Source organism: Mustela nigripes, chromosome 13 (genome assembly GCF_022355385.1).
Source record: "Mustela nigripes isolate SB6536 chromosome 13, MUSNIG.SB6536, whole genome shotgun sequence".
NCBI classification, from domain to species: Eukaryota; Metazoa; Chordata; class Mammalia; order Carnivora; family Mustelidae; genus Mustela; species Mustela nigripes.
Window position 1 is genome coordinate 49,890,248 of NC_081569.1, and position 19,864 is coordinate 49,910,111.

Below are 19,864 nucleotides of genomic sequence, written 5' to 3' on the forward strand. Positions count from 1 at the left end.
AAAAAAAAAGGGTGGGTGGGGGATAAACGTGTATATGTATAGGAAGTGTCTGAAATTGTTCATATAGAACAGTTAGCAGTGGTTATTTCTGGAGAATCGAACTGGGATTTTTACTTTTCAGTTGTAGTCCAGCTGAGTCTCCCTTCACAAACAACTCTAGGGTGCAAAAATATTTAACTGTATTTTTCTGTTAGCTTAGTTTTTATTGTAAGACTTTTAAAATATTTTATTTAGTTTTCTTAAAGAGTTTATTTGTCGGGGGCGGGGGGAAGCAGGAGGAGCAGCAGGCAGAGGGAGAAGCAGGCTCCTGGCTGAGAGAGGAGGCTGACTGCGGGAAGCACTGGATCCCAGGACGGTGGGATCATGACCTGAACCAACTGAGCCACCCAGACATCCCTATTTTAAGACTTTTTATTTTGTTTTGATATATCTTGAGTCAGTTCTGAGATTTCCCACTCTTCCTTATATAGTGCAAAGACATGAAGGAAGTCTACTAGGGCACAGAGGCCATCACTCTTGATGTAATTTGTTCACACTGATGTACTAATGTAGTGTACTAGTGTCTGGTGAGATAGCATTGTCTTTTCTAGTTATGGATTGTCAGTCTAATTAAGTCTTCTTGGAAGTATTCTGCAGTCCTGTCCCTAAGCTCTTGTGCATTAAGTCAATCAAGTGATTGACTTAACAACATACTTATTCCTAAAATACTTAAATGTAAATAGGTGATAAGCACTTGTCCAATAAGTAAGTAAATACATTCCTCATGATAGAAATTTAAGCATTTGCCAGGCAGAAGTTCTTAATTTGCACTTAATGGGGGATTTTAAGAGATCCATGAATGGACTCCCTGAAAGTTCGAGTGCAAAATGGTATATACTCATCTTTTTCTTTGAAAAAGCTACACAGCTTTCACCAGATTCTCTAAAAGCCTCTAAATCCCTCTGACGAGGCATTTTAGAAATATTGGTGAACAAGGCAAAAAGGATCTCTGTCCTCAGGAACTTATAGTCTGGTGGGGGGAAAGACAGACAACTACAAGGTAAGGAATGTGTTTTGTAATAGAGCACGTTTGCTGTTGTGAGAACATAGAGGCCACTATATTAGACGGGCTGGCTGTCAGCAAAGGCTCCTTGGAGGAACTGACTGTTAAACTGAGGCCTGCAGAATGGCAAGAAAGTAGAATTTGGACTGGTAAAGGAGGAGCTGGGAAAGGAAGTGCTCCTGGTAAAAGGAAGAGTATTATAGGCGTCTACCTGTGTAAAGATCCAAAGTCAAAAGATACCTTGGCAATTCACAAACTTAAAAGAGTATGTATGATTGCAGCTTAGATGGGAGTAGCACTAAGGGATGAGGCTGGGAGAGGATCAAAAGCCAGGTTATGTGTGTGTTGCTGGCCATGCAGAGGAGTTCCTTGACCCTCAGGGAGTTTTATTTTAGTAAGGAGAAACCCGGAACAAGTAGGCAAGTAAGCAAACAAAATAATTTTTTATCATGGTAAAATAAATAAGGCAATATAAATGGTGGCTGTGGTATATCCTGAGGAACTCCTTTAGACAAATTTACATACTGTGTGAGAGTAGGGTTTCAACAAAGATGGTGGCAGGCAGAATGGAGAGAATTGGATAGATTTGAGAGACATTGAGGGAGTAGAGCCAATAGGATTTGATAGTTTACTGATAATAACATATATAATAATAATAGCTTCCATTTATTGAATACTTACTAATTACCAGGCACTGTTCTAAATGCTTAGTACATTTTTATTTATTCTTATAATAACTCTATGAGGTAGGCATTTATGTCAGTTTTGTAGATGAGGAAACTGAGGCACAGAGAGTTCAAGTAACCAACCCAAGTAGATTCAGGGTCCCATCAGGATTCAAACTCAAGTCTATTTCACTCCATATCTGTATAAGCAGAGAGGGGAAAGGAGATGGAATAGAGTTGAGAAAGAGTGGGAGAAAGATGATACATTTGGGTCTGGAGTTTTGGGTACCTTTGAGTCATCCAAGTGGAGATGTCCAGTAGGCAAATGGGTAAATGAATATGAAGCTCAGATGAGATCTAAGTCAGGGAATAATTTTGTGCATTTGCAGCACAGAAATGTTATTTGGAGCCTTTCTTGGGAAAGTATGTAAGATTAGAATAGAATTCTAAGGGGCTTCAACATTCAAGCGATGGCAGGGAAAAAGCCTTCATGAAGAGAAGGTAAGAGATATAAGAGGAAAATCAAGACAGTGGCACCAAGACAGCCAAAGAGAAAAGAGGGTTTCAGTGAGAGAGTGAGCCACAGTGTCATATTCTGCTTGAGAGATGAGGTAAGATAAGGGCCAAGATGTGCTTGTTCTCATTGTAACAAGAATTCCATTGGTTAACCAAGGGGACAACCTTGGGGGAATAGGAGGGACAGAATGCCATTTAGTTGGTTGAACAGTGAGTAGGAGGCAAGGAAGTTGAGGCTGTTAAATATAGACATCTTGATCAAAATATTTGTTTTGGGCACCTTGGTGGCTCAGTGGGTTAAGCCTCTGCCTTCAGCTCAGGTCATGATCTCAGGGTCCTGGGATGGAGCCCGGCATCAGGCTCTCTGCTCAGGGGGGAGCCTGCTTCCCCCCTCCTCTCTCTGCCTGCCTCTCTGCCTACTTGTGATTTCTGTCTGTCAAATAAATAAATAATCTTAAAAAAAATTTTTGTTTCTCTAGAGCTTAGAGTCTAGAGTCCAGATTACAAATATGATCCCTTAGTTGGGATTGCACTAATAGCCCTAGGGGCCTCCTTTACCCCTTTGTGAGGAGACATATCACTTTCATCTCCAGTACTTTTTTTTTTTTTTTTAATTTCTCTGCTCTTCAGCTTCTGCCTTATCTTTCCCCTATTTCTCTCATTTAATGCTCCCTGAATTCTCTCTGTATAATATTTTCAGAATATATCCTTAGAATGAACCCATTCTTTGAAAAAGAAATATTGGTTGTTCCCTGCCTGCAGGTCACTGGGATTACCAGGAGGACTGTGGGAAAGACATACTCCGAGGGCAAACACACTCCAATGCAGCCAGGAGCTCATCACCTGTCTTTCTCTCCTTCTAGGCATATACTGGTTGGGGTCCAGCTATGGAGAAACTCCACCGGCATGCGTCTGCCCACCTGGACATTCTCTCCTTAGAAAACCGGAGCCTGGCCACCCTCCCCAACCTGCAGCCCATGGAGAAACCACATGGGCATGTCTCTGCCCACGCAGATATCCTCTCCTTAGAAAACTGGTGCCTGGCCACACTTCCTGACCTGAAGATCATGGAGAAACCACGTGGGCATGTATCTGCCCACCCAGACATTCTCTCCTTAGAAAACCGGTGCCTGGCCACAATTCCTGACCTGAAGACTATGGAGAAACTACATGGGCATGTTTCTGTCCACCCAGACATCCTCTCGTTGGAGAATCGGTGCCTGGCCACGCTCCCTGTTCTAAAAAGTTCTGTGTCTACTAGCCCCTTGCTCCACTGTCTCCAGAAAGCTCACCTGGTGCAAGCTGATGTGTGTAGTCTGAACATCAGCAGCTTCTCACTCTCTGAGCCTCCTAGGGCCCAGTGCCTCTCTGAGGGGCTAGCCTGTCTGAGCTGCCCCACAGCCTCGAAATCCATCTCTGCCACAGAGAAAGCTCCTGAAACAGCTTTGGTAATAGCTCCAGGCACTTGTCCATGCATGTCTGTTGGATGCTTTTGTCCCTAGCCTTGGTGCCTCAGTTTCCCCTCTGCTGCTCTGTGTCTGTGTACCTTATGTCCTCAGAGCGTCTTCCTGAGGGCCCCTTGACCCTTGGGCTGTCGTCTTCAGCGTCACTACTTTTACCGCATATCAAGTTCAGATATTCTGTACAATAGAGCTGGCCTTAGAAAGCCTCTGCTCAGGAGGACGGGCAGCGTGATATTGGAGTAGCAGCCAAGCAAGTGCTTCTGAGGTCTTATGTCCAGCAGGGATGACATCTGCCATACCATGGCCCACTTCCCTATATTTACAGGTGTAAACATGTGTCCACTTATACACATCTATACACACACATTTAGCATACAAGGCAGAATCAGTAGATAAACACATATTTCTTCTGTATGGACTTGGGTATCAGACTGAGGCAGAGGCTATACTGTCTCTGCCAACAACAAGCCGTACAACCTTGGCCAAGACTTAACCTGTTGAAGCTTTGATTTCTTTCCCTTTAAAATATGGTCTGTGAAAATCTGTCTCAGAGGGTCATTGTCAGGATTACTATTGCCGTCTTACATTTATTTAGGGCTTTGCAATTTGCAAAGAGCCATATATATATTACCCCATTTAATCTTCTAATGGCCCCATCAAATAGGTTGTAGGGAGTGAAGAAGCTGAGACTCAGAAGTTAAGCAGCTCACGGTTGCTGGGGGATTGATCTGGGACTTGGCCTTTTTTTTTTTTTTTTTTTTTTCCTGAATCCAGAATATCTTAATAGTATCGTAGGAGGTGTGTGTGAGGAGCCTTGGACTCCTTGGCTGTGGCATCAATAAGGAAATGAAAGCAGGGAAAGATCTCAGAGCGTCTGAGCAAAGGCTCAGAAGGTTGAATTGGGAAAGTTGGTGTGTGTGACAGTGAGGGGTCACTCTGTCAGCCAAGAGAGATGGATGCCCGGGTGTGAGGGGGTAGGGAGAAGGAGTTTTGGTTCTGGAAGATAGATGTAGACTCCTCCTGTGCCTGGGATCTGCCTTCAGATCTGTCTGTGTTTGAGAGATCTGTCTTCGGATCTGTCTATGTGATTATCAACTGCCACTATCCCCAGGGCTCTTGTTCCTCTTCAGAAGAGAAATTGCCAGAAGAGAAGGAACGGGTAGAGGTTCAGATGCCTGTTTATAATCTAAGCTTGGGAGAGGAAGAGAAGGTGGAGGAGCCTGTCCTGAAGCTCACCACTGAGGACTCTGAATCTCATCCTGGGCCCACTGACCAGGCCCTTAAGGACAAGAAGGTAAAAGTTCCAGTGCTGGGGAGAGATTGATGATGGTGGAGGGAATGGTGTGAGGTGGTGTGGGAGGGGTGGTGACCAAGGGCCAAACCAGTTCACCTCCACAGATGGCAGGGGAAGGATGGGGTATCACCCAGCTCTTATTTCTCATTCCCTAGTCACCTTTTCTAACCTCTCAGTTGGACAGACATCTTTCTGAAAGTGGGGGTCATTTCTCTCTGCTCTTGATTTCGTAAATCAGCCTGAGTGGGTGCTTGAGTTGGTCCTCATGATCTCTTTCATCCTTTCTCCCCTCTCTTTCTCAATTCTCAGATGGTTCTCATAAGCCTGCTGTGCTCCTCTCTGACATCAGAGGTAAACATAGAAGCTGCAGCTGACATGACCTCGGGTACTCTCTTTGAAGTCTGTAGTGAACTTGCACCTTTGGAGCCTGAATTCATCCTTAAGGTACTGTGGTGTGAAGGAGTGGTTGGATGGGAACTGGAAGCTGGGAGGCAGGAACTGTGGCCATGGTGTGGGAGGGGAATGGTGGCCAGCTTTGTGGGAAGGGAGTAGGATCTCTGGGTGAGTCTGAGGGCTAGTCCCTGAGGTTCTTTGAGGAGTGGGGGGAAGATGAGATTGGGAAAGAGTATACTAGGGCTCATTTGTTTAGTAACTACACAGGCTAAGTACTCAAAACTAGGCCTTGAAGATCATGAAACTTAGATCTGGCTTTTAAGGAGCTTATGATATTGTTAGGGAAGCAGAACATTCCCAAGTATTACATAAATGCAAATGGAGTAGTAGGCAGTGAATGTTTCAGAAGAAGAGAAACAGGGGAGGAGGGATGTTTTCTATGACCAGGTTGAGCACGGATTGACTGGGGGACAGGGTGGCCTGAAAATTACCCTGGGTAATTTTCAATGGCCCTTGGTGATGGGAAGCCCTCTAAGTACCTGGTTGACTTGGAAGGTGATCAGTAGACTCAGAAGAAGCCATGCTGCAAAGGTGGATAAGGGCTAGAGTATGGAGGATGTAGCCTTCCAAGTCAGCAGGCTTGGGCTTTCTGTTTTATAGACATTGTGAAGTGTTCAGAAAAGGTTTTAAGCAAGTGGATTAAGCAAGTGAGTTTGTTTGGGGCATGATGCTTTGGGACAAGTGGCTGAGATGCCAGCTCTCCCCACCCTGTGCCTCAGGCAGCTCTGTACGCCAGGCAGCAGCTGAACATCCGGACTGTGGCCAACAAAGTGTTGGCCATTGCTGCCTTCTTGCCGGTCTGCCGCCCCCACCTGCGACGCTATTTCTGTGCCATTGTCCAGCTGCCTTCTGATTGGATCCAGGTAGCCACGTTCTACCAGGTATGTTCCCTGAGCTTTGGCTCTCACTGGTTCTCTCTCCCTTGCTTATCACATCCCTGCGGAAAATTCTCATCTAGTTCCACCTCCCCTCAGTTGTCCTCAGTTTTGCTTCCCGGATAGGACAGCTTCTCCCTGGATTGTGCTGGGTTGCCCAATAGAGAGAATATGACTGAGAAGAGCTGGACCACAGTGGGAGAAAAATTGGTCTTATTCTGGACCTCGTGTTTACGATGCAGGAGATGAGAATCAGAGAAGTCTGCCAACTGGCCAGGACTGTAGAAATGATCACTCTAGAGCTGGGGCTGGAAGCCATCTTCTTCTTCTGTGCCCTCATTTATCCCTGTGAAGTGGTCTTGCCTTGTTGTAGAGGGTTGATCTGTGTCTCACTCCTGAGGGTCTTTCCTCTCTCACTGACAGAACCTGGCTGGAGGAGAGGAGGACAAGCTGGTGCCCCTGCCTGCCTGCCTGCGTGCTGCTATGACTGACAAATTTGCCCAGTTTGATGAGTACCAGCTGGCTAAGTACAACCCTCGGAAGCACCGGGCCAAGAGTTGCCCCCGCCCGCCTCCCCGGCCCCCAGTCAGTCCCTGCTCAGTCTGATCATTCACAGCCTAGGCCCCTTCTCTCTGGAAAAGGGGGGTGGGCAGGAGGTCCAAGGAACCTGCTGACCCTGGGGGATCCCACACTAAGCCTCTGACATGTTCCTACCATATTAAAGGAGTCAGAGAAAGGCAGAGGGAAGGGCTGAGTAGAGCTCAGGGGGCAGACAGGGCAGGGCTGTCTTGGCTGGCTTCCTTTTTGGCAGAGATGGACCTTTGGTACCATTGGAATGGATCTCTCCAAGGATGGGTTCCATTTCCCATTTTGAAATTGCTTCTCCTATCCCTACAGAAGACAGGGCGCCCATTTTCTGAGACACAAAAATACTGGCCGAGGTACCTGAGGCCTCTTAAAGATGAACAGAAGAAGGTGAGTGCCTTGTTCTGGGGTTCCACATGTGCATGTAAAACCTTTTCTCAGCTAATATTTAGAAATGGAATTCTGTTTGGTTTAGAAATACTCAAGATGTGGTAGGCATATTCCAATTTCCAACTTCCTGGGGAGTTCTCAGTTGTGATTGTAGGGTCAGGTTTGAGAGCACTGGGAAAGGCTCCTTTTATTTCCCATGTTGCTTCCCTTACTATTTATGGACTGGTGGCACGTACAGCTGGGTAAGTGAGCTAACAGTGTATGAAATATGGGCACATGGGTGGCTCAGTTGGTTAAGCATCTGACTCTTGATTTTGACTCAGTTCATGATCGCGGGGTCATGGGATTGAGCCCTGCACGTTGGGCTTCTCACATATCAGGGAATCTTCTTGAGGTTCTCTCTCTCCACCCCCCACCATTCTCTCCCAAAGAAAGAAAGAAAGAAAGTATGAAACTTATAAAGTATATACTTTATAAAGTATAAAATTTTTGCAGGAAGTTTTAAAACCAAACTAAGCATTTTTGCATTTAATGACAAATAAAGCACTGCACTTTGTGGTTAAAAGCATAGAATCAGGAATTAGACCTAGATTTGAATCCCCCCACCAGCACCACTCGCTGGTTATGCAAACTTTGCCAAATGACTTACCCTGTCTTACCTCTGTTTCCTCAGATATAAAATAGGGATAATAGCAGTGCCTCATTGGGTACTTCATTGGGTTCTTGTGAGGATTAAATCAGTCACTGAATTTAAAGTATTTCTTTTTTTTTTTAAGATTTTATTTATTTTGGGGTTCCTGGGTGGCTGGGTGGGTTGAGCCTCTGCCTTCAGCTTGGGTCATGGTCTCAAGGTCCCGAAATTGAGCCCCACATTGGGTTCTCTGCTCAGCAGGAGCCTGCTTCCTTCTCTCTCTCTCTGCCTGCCTCTCTGGCTACTTGTGATCTCTCTCTGTCAAATAAATGAATAAAATCTTTAAAAAAAGATTTTATTTATTTTGTGTGTGTGTGTGTGAGAGAGGTATTGAGAGAGAGACAGAGACAGAGACAGAGTACAAGTTGGGGACAGCAAGAGCTGCTGAGCAGGGAGCCTGATATGGGACTTAATCCTAGGACCCCAGGATCATGACTTGAGTCACCCAGGCACCCTGAATTTAAAATATTTCTCACAATACCTGGCACTGAGTAAGTTTTAGCTATCACCAACATCATCATCATTAAAATAGATTATTGGGAAAATATTATGGTGATTATTACAAGAGAAAACATTCTCAGTTGGTCAACTGATCTTTTCTCTTCATTCTAATAATATATCCCAATCTTAGCTCTTCTATTGTAGAAGACACCATAGAAAGGCAACTTTGTTCTGTTTTTCCACTCCCTGTGGCTTGTGTTTTCTGATGCCTCCATTTACCTCCTCCTCCAAGTCTCAGTGATTTAAATAAAAGCTGCTTTTTCCTTTCCCTCCCTCTGAGAAAGAGATGTTCTCTGTTCATTCCATCCCCATCTTGTTTTTCACAAGCCAGTTATCCTGTGTTAACTATTGATAGTTCAATCTTGCGTACATGAAACACAGTGACCCCAAAGAGCTACAATGGTATGCTCACTGCAGAAGTTCTTGTTGCTGGTGACTTTTGCTGCCTCTTCCTACTCTTTGCCCAGATCTACATTGGGGGAAGAAATTACCTCGTAGGTATAGGATGTCTGCAGTTCTGATTTCTGAAGCAAGTGACATGGTCATAGATTAAATGACTTCTGTGGGACTTGGGGGATATTTCCACAGTTTGAGGAGACCTACAGTGCAGTACCAGAGAAAAAGAAGCAGCCGAGGTTCACTCTCAAGAAGTTAGTGCAGCGACTGCACATCCGGGAGCCGGCTCAGCACGTCCAAGCCCTACTGGGCTACAGGTGAGAAGACACACCCTGAAAATACCATCCACATGGGTGACCCTGTGGCTTTTCAACCTCCATGGCCCTGTGCCTATAGTTCTGACTCCAGTCACATTAGTGGCAAGTGCAACTGACTAGCTTTGACTGACTGACTTTCTCTCTTCTGTGTTATTTTCTGCCAGCTTTGAAATGGTAAGATTTTCCTCTTCTGTTCCAGATATCCTTCCAGCCTACAAACATTTTCTCGAAGTCGCCTTCCTGGGCCATGGGATTCTAGCAGAGCTGGGAAGCGGATGAAGCTCCCTCAGCCAGAAACCTGGGAGCGGGAGCTGAGCCTGTGGGGGAACAAAGCTTCTGTCTGGGAGGAGCTGATTGGTAGAGTAACCTTGACCATACAGTCCCATCCTCTTCCCCACTCACACCTCTACGTTTTGTACCCTGAGTTAACTTCTGTGGCATGATACAGTTATTCTCTTGCCTGGGGGTTGCATCACTGAAAGTGATTGGGTTTGTGAGTTTTGCCATCCACCATGCCCAAGCAGACCAGTGGTGTCTGCTTTGACGGCACTGACTTCATAGGGAGGTCGTTATTCCAGATGTGGTTAGGTGATTTACAAGCCTTGATCAACACAGGACAAAGTGGTACCTTCTCTCTGATTTCACTTAGGTCATACTGGGTAAGTCATCTAATCAAGGTAGGATTGGCATATGGAGTATTGGAATCTCCGCAGGAACCCATATTTAGGACTTTGAGGTAATTTGCCCATACTGATAAAGAGAAAAAAAAAATTAAATCAGAAGGACCAAGTTATTTCAGTCTTCTGTTTGTCTCTTTTTGTTGCTGTTGTTAGTTTATTTTTAACTCTACAAGGCTCTTTCTAGTCTGTCTTAAGTTCTATTTCATCTTTGAAAATTTTAAGTTAGTATCTTTCTGTTGAAAGACATCTTGCTGTAGAATTTGTGACTGGGTTTTGGAGACTTCATATTTTGGGGCTTCAGAAGCCCGTCTTTTTTTTTTTTTAAATCTATTTCTCTGCGAACTGCCATGTGCAGATTGTGCCCAGGGCAGCTCAAATTCTCAGCTGCTTATCTGTCATGGTTCTCACTGTGTGGTTGTCGCTGGGAGTATCAACATGAGAATCACATGGGCATTAAAACACATGCATACACACACACATGCCTGACAACCTCTTCCCCAATATTTGACACTTTGGGTGGAACAGGAGAAAGTTGCCTGGATGGCAGCCAGGATGTGTAGCTGATTCTGGTATGTCATCTGTACTTCCTCTCTCTGCCCTTAAAAAATTAAAACTGTGACATTTGTCTAGGCTTAGTCTAATGCCCATAGTCTAATCCTCTAGACTCCAGAGTTTTTTGATCATATATTGCAAAAAAACTTTTGTTTGACATCACAATATATGTATATATAATTTAAACAATTTTATATATGTACTAATGAATTATGTACTTGAGAGAATACATAAAATATTTAAATCTAGATCTGAAAATGTGTATAAAAATATAAATATACTAATAAAATATAAGACAAAATGTAATTAGATATACAGACCCCTCCACCTGGGTGGCCCAGTGGGTTAGGCCTCTACCTTTGGCTTGGGTCATGATCTCAGGGTCCTGGGATGGAGCCCTGCTGAGCAGGGAGCCTGCTTCTCCCAACCCCCTGCCTGCCTCTCTGCCTAGTTGTGATTTCTCTTTCTGTCAAATAAATAAATAAAATCTTAAAAAAAAAAAAAGAGATATACAGACCCCTCTTGGGAGACCACAAGGCTCATTAATAACTCAGTAACAGTTTTTCTTTTAAAGATTTTATTTATTTATGTGACAGAGAAAGAGAGAGCGCAAGCATGGGGAGCAGCAGGCAGAGGGAGAGAGAGAAGCAGACTCCCCATAGAGTAGGAGAAGCCCCATATGGGACTCGATCCCAGGATTCTGGGATCATGACCCGAGGCAAAGGCAGTCGCTTAACTGACTGAGCCACCCAGGTGCCCTCATTAGCAGTTTTTTTTTTTTTTTTAAAGATTTTATTTATTTATTTGACAGAGAGAAATCACAAGTAGACTGAGAGGCAGGCAGAGAGAGAGAGAGGGAAACAGGCTCCCCGCTGAGCAGAGAGCCCCATGCGGGACTCGATCCCAGGACCCTGAGATCATGACCTGAGCCGAAGGCAGCGGCTTAACCCACTGAGCCACCCAGGCGCCCCGATTAGCAGTTTTTTTTTTTTTTTAATTTTTTTTTTAAATTTTTTATTTTTTATAAACATTTTAAGATGATAATATTACATGCCCATAAATTCCCATATAATAAGCTGAAAATTCCTAGAATTGGAGAGAGTTGAATAAGAATATTTTTTTTTTGAATGAAATCAGTGAACTTCTCAGTCTGAAGGATAAAGGTTAAATTTATTTTCTAGTATCATAAATATGATATTGGACTTAATTTCTTATTTAAATGTTCTAGAAAGCCTCTCATACATAGCAACAGTTGAGAACAATTTATGAACTGACAAAGGATGTAATTGTTTATGAGTTCTCCCCCACCATTTGCATGGTGTGCACAACCTAATTCTTCTATACAGTTTGTGAATAGAATTATGACTCAAGAACCGCAGGACTTCCAGAAGGCTGGAAGCTTCTATCTTGTAATTCAAATGAGACTTAAATCACCTTAAAAAAAGACACCACCACTCTCTTGACAGAAGCTGCTGCTAGTGCCTGGGAACGTGGCTGGGGGCTGACAGGCCATGTCTCTAAGGTGGTCCGAAAGCACCTCTGGGGGTACCCAAGAAAAATATCACACCTCAGACTTATGGTTTCCCTTGTCTAAAAGAAAGAAAGGAAAGGATTTTCCCAATATTTACCAAACAGATTGTGCCCCTGTGGTCACTCGGTCTGTGTGTAGTATGGTACATGGCACATATAAGAGTTCAGGTTTGTGGAGGAAGAATAGGGTTTCTCTAGTACAAGGGTGTCCACAGAGCCCCTCACTCTCTTTTGGTTTCTGCATAATGACTTACCAAACTTATCTTTGAATTGTAAGTGGATTTAGAATTATTATTCAGTCTTAACCAAACTAACCATCTGAAGTAGACATAAGCCTTAAAGACGTTATTATCAAGAAACTATGACTTGAAAATGACACTAATATCACAGAACAAATGGACAATATGAAAGTAATAGGGGTGAAATTCTTTAGTGCAAATCTTCTTCACCTCTATTTCAATGAAAAATAACGACTATTTAATCAGATCTCACAAGAAGTTTGCCAGAAAACTTCAAAATTTCCAGGAAGATTATTTGAAATATGAATTTATATACATTATTATTAAAGGTGAACCTTACTTTAGCTTATGTTGTGCCTGGAAATATTAACCCGATGATTACACTACATGTATACAATTTATAAATAAATAAACTTACACTAGAAAATTTCATGTTTCACCACCTAAAATGTTTGGAAATCTTTACTCTAGATTAGAGAATATATTTTTGCTGGTTCAGCCCAATTGCGTGGCTGGACCAGCAGACAAAGCAACAATAGGAGTTGTTTATTCAAACAGCTGTCTTGTAAACAATGTTATATAAATCTTGTACCACACTTTAGGCCAATCCTGTTTTCATCTGTCTAGATGTCTGAAACATTTTGAGTCGGGTATATTGTATGTTAGTACCTCACTCTCTCCGTTCTGCATTTTCTTTGTGGCCTCTGAGTGTCTTACTCTGGTCTCTGACCTTCCTTATTCATCCTTTGTCTGCTTTCCTTACCCTGTGCCTGACCTTCCACAGACAATGGGAAGCTTCCCTTCATGGCCCTGCTTCGGAATCTGTGCAACCTGCTGCGGGTTGGAATCAGTGCCCGCCACCACGAGCTTGTACTCCAGAGACTCCAGCATGAGGTATGTGGGGGGGCAGGGGGACTAGAGGTGGGTGCAGTGATGCTGTTGCTTCTTCCTCATGGCTGTGGAAGGTCCTGGCCACGAGCTATTTTATGTGGGCTATAAATAGGTATGGAGATATGGATAGGCTGGCAGAGACAGATCTGCTGTCTCTGCTGGCAGAGACAGTTCAAGTATAAGAACTTTCCTTGGATCACTGATTTACCAAGAAGAGGCACTTATATGATGTAACTGACTTCGGAGGGAGTCTGATATTAAAGAAATCAGCCTCCTTCCTTTACTTCTTTCCTCTTTTTTCTTTTTTTCTTCTTTTAAAGATTTTATTTGTCAGAGAGAGAAAGAGAGAGGGAAAACAAGCAGGGGCAGCAGCAGGCAGAGGGAGAAGCAGGCTCCTCATTGAGCAAGGAGCCTGATGTAGGACATGATCCTGGGTACGTGGGATCATGACCTGAGCCAAAAGCAGATGCTCAAGACTGAGCCACTCAGCCATCCCTCCCTTCTTTCCTTCTTTTCATAGTCTACCTGACAGCTTTCTTTTTCTTTTATTCTTCTCCACTTTTTTCTGTATCTCTTCTGTAATATCCATTTTATCCTTCCTCATTTTCCCACAAATCTAAGACAGTGGTTATCTAGTACTCCTGGTCCCTGAGGACCCTGATTAATCCCACCCCCATTCTCCCTGATATGTTGCTCGTGACCCCTCCCTTGCTTTCCAGAATTCGGTGATCCACAGTCGGCAGTTCCCATTCAGATTCCTTAATGCCCATGATTCCATCAATAACCTTGAGGCTCGACTCAAAAGTAAAGGTATTATCTATCTTCCGAATCCTGTTTGTCTCCCGAGTCTGAGAGTAGATGAATTAGGAGCACTGGTATGTTTCAGCCTCTTGCCTTCTGGTCTCAGGATGTGGGGTGGGCAGAGTTCAGACACTTGCCAGCCCGAGGGTCAGGGCTTAGGGCAGGTATTGGTGGGAGGACAATAGGAGAGCACAGGCTGACTGACACTGACTCACTTACTTACCTGTTTACCACACAGCATTGCCACTCCCTTCCAATACAAAACTGATGTGTTCAATAATGACTAGAAATGCAAAAAAGAGCAAGAATTGGATGACCTATCGGAGGTATCCTTTCAACCCAAGTCGCCAGAACCTTCGGACAACAATGATGATACCCGTGATATATGAGCAGCTCAAGTGGGAAAAGCTGAAAATACAAAAGGCCAGGTGTGTGTGTGTGTGTGTGTGTGTGTGTGTGTGCGCGCGCGCGCGCCTGTGCATGCTATGTTCTCTGGGGGCAAAGGGTGGGCAACAAGAGGTACCATTACAGGGCTCGGGAGTCATCTGGGAACCCCAACTTTTATTCTGTGAAGATATGTTTGTCCCAGTGGCTCAGACTTGTCTGGTTCCAACTCTTTGCATGGCAAACCTTGCCTTTAATGTTGTCCTATGGAGAAATCATGAGAAAAAAAACTATGTTGAGGCCTCCAATTTATTATCTGGGATTGTTTTATTGGTTTCTGGGGGGCTCTGTGAATCTGTGCAGCATTCTCCTTTCTCTGTCCTCTGCTCCTGTTCTGGTTCAGTTTCTTTTTCTTCTCCATGATATCTGTTTTCTCTCTCTCTCTTGTCCTGTCTTTATTTATTTATTTGTTTGTTAGTTTATACATGTAAAGATCATAACCACCGAGCAGGCTCAAAGTCAGACATAAAACCTGTTCTGTAAGGTTGTTGAAGTCCCGACACTCTGCCCTTTAGATGCTTCAACAGGATCTTCATTCAAGACAAAGGCAGGGCTCATCTAACCTACTAGGGAATGCGTGGCTGAAGCCAGGGCAACTTAAAAGTCAAGTCTGGAGTCCAGTCCAAAAAACAAACATTCGCTGGCCATCTCAGTAGCCACAAGCCACGCACAGCGAGTTGGAATTGAGATGTGCCAGATTTTGAGGACAGTATGAAAAAGGGTGTAAAATATCTCCTCTGTAACTTTTGTATTGATTTCATGTTAAAATGAACATAGTTTAATATGTTTAATCAAATGTCATATTGGGTTAATATCTCCGGTTTATTTTTACTTTCTTCCTACAGCTACTAAAAATTTTTAGTTACATGTGAAATTTAATTTTGTTTCATTAACTGTAACTTAATTCTATTGGATAGCACTGGTAGAGAATACTGAATTTTCTAGTTTAAAAACATTATTATAGGGGTACCCGGGTGGCTCAGTGGGTTAAGCCTCTGCCTTCAGCTCAGTTCTTGATCCCAGGGCACTGGGATGGAGCACCCCCCATCGCATTGGGCTCTCTGCTCAGCAGGCCCCCCCCCCCCCGCCTCTGCCTGCCACTCGCCTACTTGTGATCTCTTTCTGGTCAAATAAATAGATAAAATGTTAAAAAAAATTATTATGAAAAAAGTTTTAAACATGCACACAAGTAATGAGAATATTATAATGGACTCTCATAAAACTGTTAGCCACATTCTGTAATTATCTAGATTTTACCATAGTTCTTTTAGTGGTCCATTTCTTCTTTTTTCTGGGAAGGTGTTTTATGAACAAATGCCATATAATATAATTTTATTTCATCCTTTCCTATCTCCACATGTGTCTTTTAATACATTTTATTATGTAGTTAGAATGTCATTAATAAACCTAATAATTATAATAATTCCTTGGTATTATCTTTTATTATCTAGTCCATATTCAAATTTCCCAATCATCTCAAAATTATGATTTCACAATTTTATTCAAATCAGAATCCAAATAAGGCATACGCATTACATTTAACTATTAAGTCTCTTATATCTCTTTTAATATTTTCATTGTCTTCAGGCCATTGACTTACTATAGAAACTGGCTTCAGGGACCCTGCAGTGTGTCCCACTTTCTGGATTTGTCATCCTCCTCATGGTGTCTTCTAACTTGTTTCTCTGTTTCATGTGCTGAGGGTATTAACTCTAAAGGCTTACATAGATTTAAGATTCACTTTTTTTTCCTTGTAAGACTATTTCTCATAGGGGATTCTTTGTATCCTGTAAATGAGACCACCTTTTTTTTTTTTTTAACTTTTTTTTTAAGCCTTGTAATAAGATACAAGATCAGGGGACACCAAAGCTCTGGTGGTCCTACTCATAGTGCTGCTACCCATGCCTTTGAGTGGTTATAGCCTGATCTCTTCTCTGTAAGTCGTGGTTCATGCTTTGGTGATCTTTGCCTGAACCCGTTGTTTCATTAGCTGCTCTAGAGTGGGAGTTTTCTATCATTCCCCATATTTATTAGCTGGAACTCTAAAAAGAACCACTCCTATCAATTTAAACTATTCAGTTACCCTGAAGTAGAGATTCTACTAGAAAGGTGGGATGAATGGATGAATGTTTTCTTCTTTCCTCTTTAACTGCTGGTTTTCAGAATATGAGTTAGTATTTGTTCTTTAAAATACAATTAAAAGTATGTAGCAGTTAAATCTTGCCTCATGAAGTAGGTACGGATTTATGTGGGAAGTATGGCAAAGGATTTCAGAGAGTGGGTCTACAGATGACTCCCCTCTTCTGCCATGAGAAAGGTCAGTAGAGGCCCTTGGAATGGAAATGGGGAAGTTCTGCCCCAGTCTCCCCTGCCGGCAGTGGAGGCGAGCTGTGGCAGGGGCGGAAACACTCCTTGCTGGAGTGCCAAGTTCTCATCTTCCTATCTTCCTCAAAATGGCAAGTAGAGAAACCCCCGAGCCCTTCTGTTTGTGTCTTTTCTGTTGACAGATGGGGGAAGTATGATGGTGAGATGCTGGCTCGGTACCGGCAGGCCCTGGAGACAGCCGTGAACATCTCTGTGAAGCACAACCTGCCCCCGCTGCCTGGCCGCACCATCTTGGTCTATCTGACGGACATGGGGACGGAGGAGCTCTGTCGGAAGAGCAACTTGCAAGGGGTAAAAGAAAAAAAAAAGAGAGAGAGAGAGAAGAAAAAGAAAAAAATTAAAAGGTTGGGGGTTAGAAAAGGGGCTGGGGATTCTGAGAGGTATCCTGTTCCCAGACATGGTTTTCCCAAGGAAGTACTCAGACCTGAAATAAATGGCATGCATTTGCATCTCAGTATTGGACCCTGGTTCCTAGGGACAGTTCCTAGAATGTTGTCTAATGCCCGTTCCTGCATTATAATACTTCTGTTTTTCACATTTGGCTGGTACTTAATTCTCTCTAAATTTCTGTCACCAAAGTATGTCTCATTTTCATTTCCCTATATCCCAGTTTTCAATTTGGGCATGAATCCTGGTCCTTCTCCAAGACCTTTCTCCCTGACCAGCTCTTCTTGAGAGCTGCTGAAGCTATCCCTTCCTAACTGGGGATTTTGTCCCTTTTCCCCAACCAGTGGAGTGTTTGACCTCCAGGGCTGGATGGGTAAAGGTAGGTTTCTAAATAAGGGAACTGGGGAATCTGGCTGGCTTGGCTGGCTTAGTTGGTAGAGTATACAACTATGGATCTTAATGGTGGTGAGTTTGAGCCCTGTGTTAGACATGGAACTTACATTAAAAATGTGGGGGGTGGGGGGGTGGCCGTATCTCACTGTGATGTTTGTCCAAGCAGCCCCCCATAAGCTATGTGCTGCTGCTGATTGGGATGATGATTGCACGGGCGGAGCAGGTGGATCTTTTATTCTGTGGAGGAGGCACTATGAGGACTGCTGTGCTTAAAGCAGAAGAAGGTATCCTGAAGACTGCCAGCATGCTCCAGGCTCAGGCCCAGGTCAGACACCCACCCCCACCAAGCAAAAATGCATGAATGGACACGGTCCTTGACACGGCCTGATAAATCAGGAAAGGCTTGGATATAGATAGTTCTGAAGGTTTCCCAAGCAGAAAATGGTGTTTGTTGCTTACTGATGATCTCCCATGCCAACACGGAACATAAGACTCTTTTCTTCAGGATTTGGATGAAGAGGGTGAATGGTCCTTGCAGACTTTTGGGAAGTACCTGCTGTCCCTGGCTGCCCAAAGAGTCCCTGTGAGTCCCAGTCCCTGAGAAGCCCTCCGACTCCTTCACTTTTCCCTCCGCAACCGATGTCTCTAATTTCTTGAAGATCATCTTTCAAACTAAGTACGGTACCCACATCCACTCCCAGCTGGCTGTAGTACCCTATCCAGTGGTGTGTTGGTGAATGCTTAAAACCCAGCTCTCTGGAAAAAATTAGTCTTTGTTAATAGCATTTGCTAATTTCGATGGTGTAAATACTCCTATCACAGCTGATTTCAAGCTACCGACATGGTATCGGTGAGCAGAGTTGGGAAGTGATGCCCAGTAGTATAGCACTACATGGTATTTCTACAGTATAGATACAGTAGATGTAAATAAGACCAAGAGTAGATAATGGTAACATGTAGTAAAAGAATTAGGAAGTGATGAGTTTTGAGTATTTGTTGCCTTCATTTTTAATATAATTTAAGTTTATACAATTTAATGTTTAGTAGTGGCCATGTTTAACAACTGGCTCACAAAATTCTTAAAATTATTTTAAAATTTTGAAAAAAGATTTTACTTACTCATTATTCATCTGACAGAGAGAGAGAGAGAGAGCACAAGCCGAATGGAGAGGTAGAGAGAGAAGGAGAAACAGATTCCCTGCTGAGCAGGACCCAGGACCCTGGATATCATGACCTGAGTCGGAGGCAGACAGTTAATGATCTGAGCCACCCAAGCACTTCTCTAAAAATTTATCGATCAGCTCTTGTGAGCCTGAATTAGCCAGCTCCAGCAGCCCTCCTCCCTTCCCCCCTTCCTCCTTACTCCATGTCAGGTTGTAGTGGCTTCCCCCAACCTCAGTGTTCTCTGGAGAAGCAATTTCCATTCCTGTCAGAGCTGTCCTAATCCCCTAATCCCCAGAAATCTTTTCTTTAGATATCCTGAGTTTATTAGCATTTCTTCTTCTGCCTCCTGATCCCAGCCCCTTCCTTTTCATCTTACAGGTGGACAGGGTCATCCTCTTTGGCAACACTATGTGTAACAGACTGGTAAATGAGGCCAAACAGCTTTTCTGGCAGCATGTGAATTCCAAGTGCCTCTTCGTTTCTGTCCCCCTACAAAGGACATGTAACATGTAAGGATGCTCAAACTCCTTGTCCAGTGCCAGAAGATAGGTTCCCAGATTTCCTCTCTACCCCTACTGTAGTTTGGGACCCTCCCACTCGCCAGGCACGTCCCTATCTCTGCCTAAGTACTAGAGCTTTCTCTGAAGCCTTCAGCCTGGCTCCATGCCCCAGCCTAGCATATAACCCTATTCAAAGTGCACAGCTGGGGTATCCATCCTAGAGAGCAGTGACTCTGTGCTCCTGGCACTGTTTCTGATGGCTAGTGACTGCTTCTTCCTTTGCCAGATTACCAGATTCGAATCCCAACAGCGTGACTCTCTCAGGCTACACTGATGGGATACTGAAGTGAGTACTGAATGAGCACTGAAGGGGTTGGGGTTTTGTTAGAACATCTTTCCGAGATTACCTGGCTTCTACTCCCTTTACTTCTTTTTTTAAGCAATATAGAAGCTTATTGTTCTTCTGCAGCCATCCTGGTATAGCAGCAACAGTGTTAGAGGGGCTCAGTCACCTTTTACTGCTCCATCATCCTCAAATATTCTGCTTTCACCTCATGGCTCAAGATAGCTGCTCCAGCTCCAGCCCTCATCTTTGTGTTACATATAGGAGGCAGAAGGATAAAGGATGGGCAAGGTTGTACTGTTTGTTTTTAAGGGAACAACTCAAGAGTTGGTCATATTATTTCTTTTTTTTTTTTTTTTTTTTTTTT

At 43.6% G+C, this 19,864-nt stretch overlaps 1 protein-coding gene across 2 annotated transcripts in view; it reads left to right on the plus strand.

Moving 5' to 3' along the window:
* TEP1 (telomerase associated protein 1) overlaps positions 1–19,864 on the plus strand; it is a 57,991-nt gene that overhangs the window by 19,892 nt on the left and 18,235 nt on the right. For both annotated transcript variants that reach the window (XM_059372436.1, XM_059372433.1), the window contains exons 2-17: positions 3,087–3,671; positions 4,798–4,980; positions 5,290–5,424; positions 6,153–6,314; positions 6,732–6,893; positions 7,206–7,283; positions 9,064–9,188; positions 9,388–9,545; positions 12,974–13,083; positions 13,800–13,890; positions 14,120–14,309; positions 16,833–17,001; positions 17,657–17,815; positions 17,996–18,073; positions 19,033–19,163; positions 19,441–19,500. In XM_059372436.1, the coding sequence (XP_059228419.1) occupies positions 3,111–3,671; positions 4,798–4,980; positions 5,290–5,424; positions 6,153–6,314; positions 6,732–6,893; positions 7,206–7,283; positions 9,064–9,188; positions 9,388–9,545; positions 12,974–13,083; positions 13,800–13,890; positions 14,120–14,309; positions 16,833–17,001; positions 17,657–17,815; positions 17,996–18,073; positions 19,033–19,163; positions 19,441–19,500 (2,552 nt within the window). In that variant the 5' untranslated portion in view covers positions 3,087–3,110. The remainder of the gene's footprint in view (positions 1–3,086; positions 3,672–4,797; positions 4,981–5,289; positions 5,425–6,152; positions 6,315–6,731; positions 6,894–7,205; positions 7,284–9,063; positions 9,189–9,387; positions 9,546–12,973; positions 13,084–13,799; positions 13,891–14,119; positions 14,310–16,832; positions 17,002–17,656; positions 17,816–17,995; positions 18,074–19,032; positions 19,164–19,440; positions 19,501–19,864) is intronic.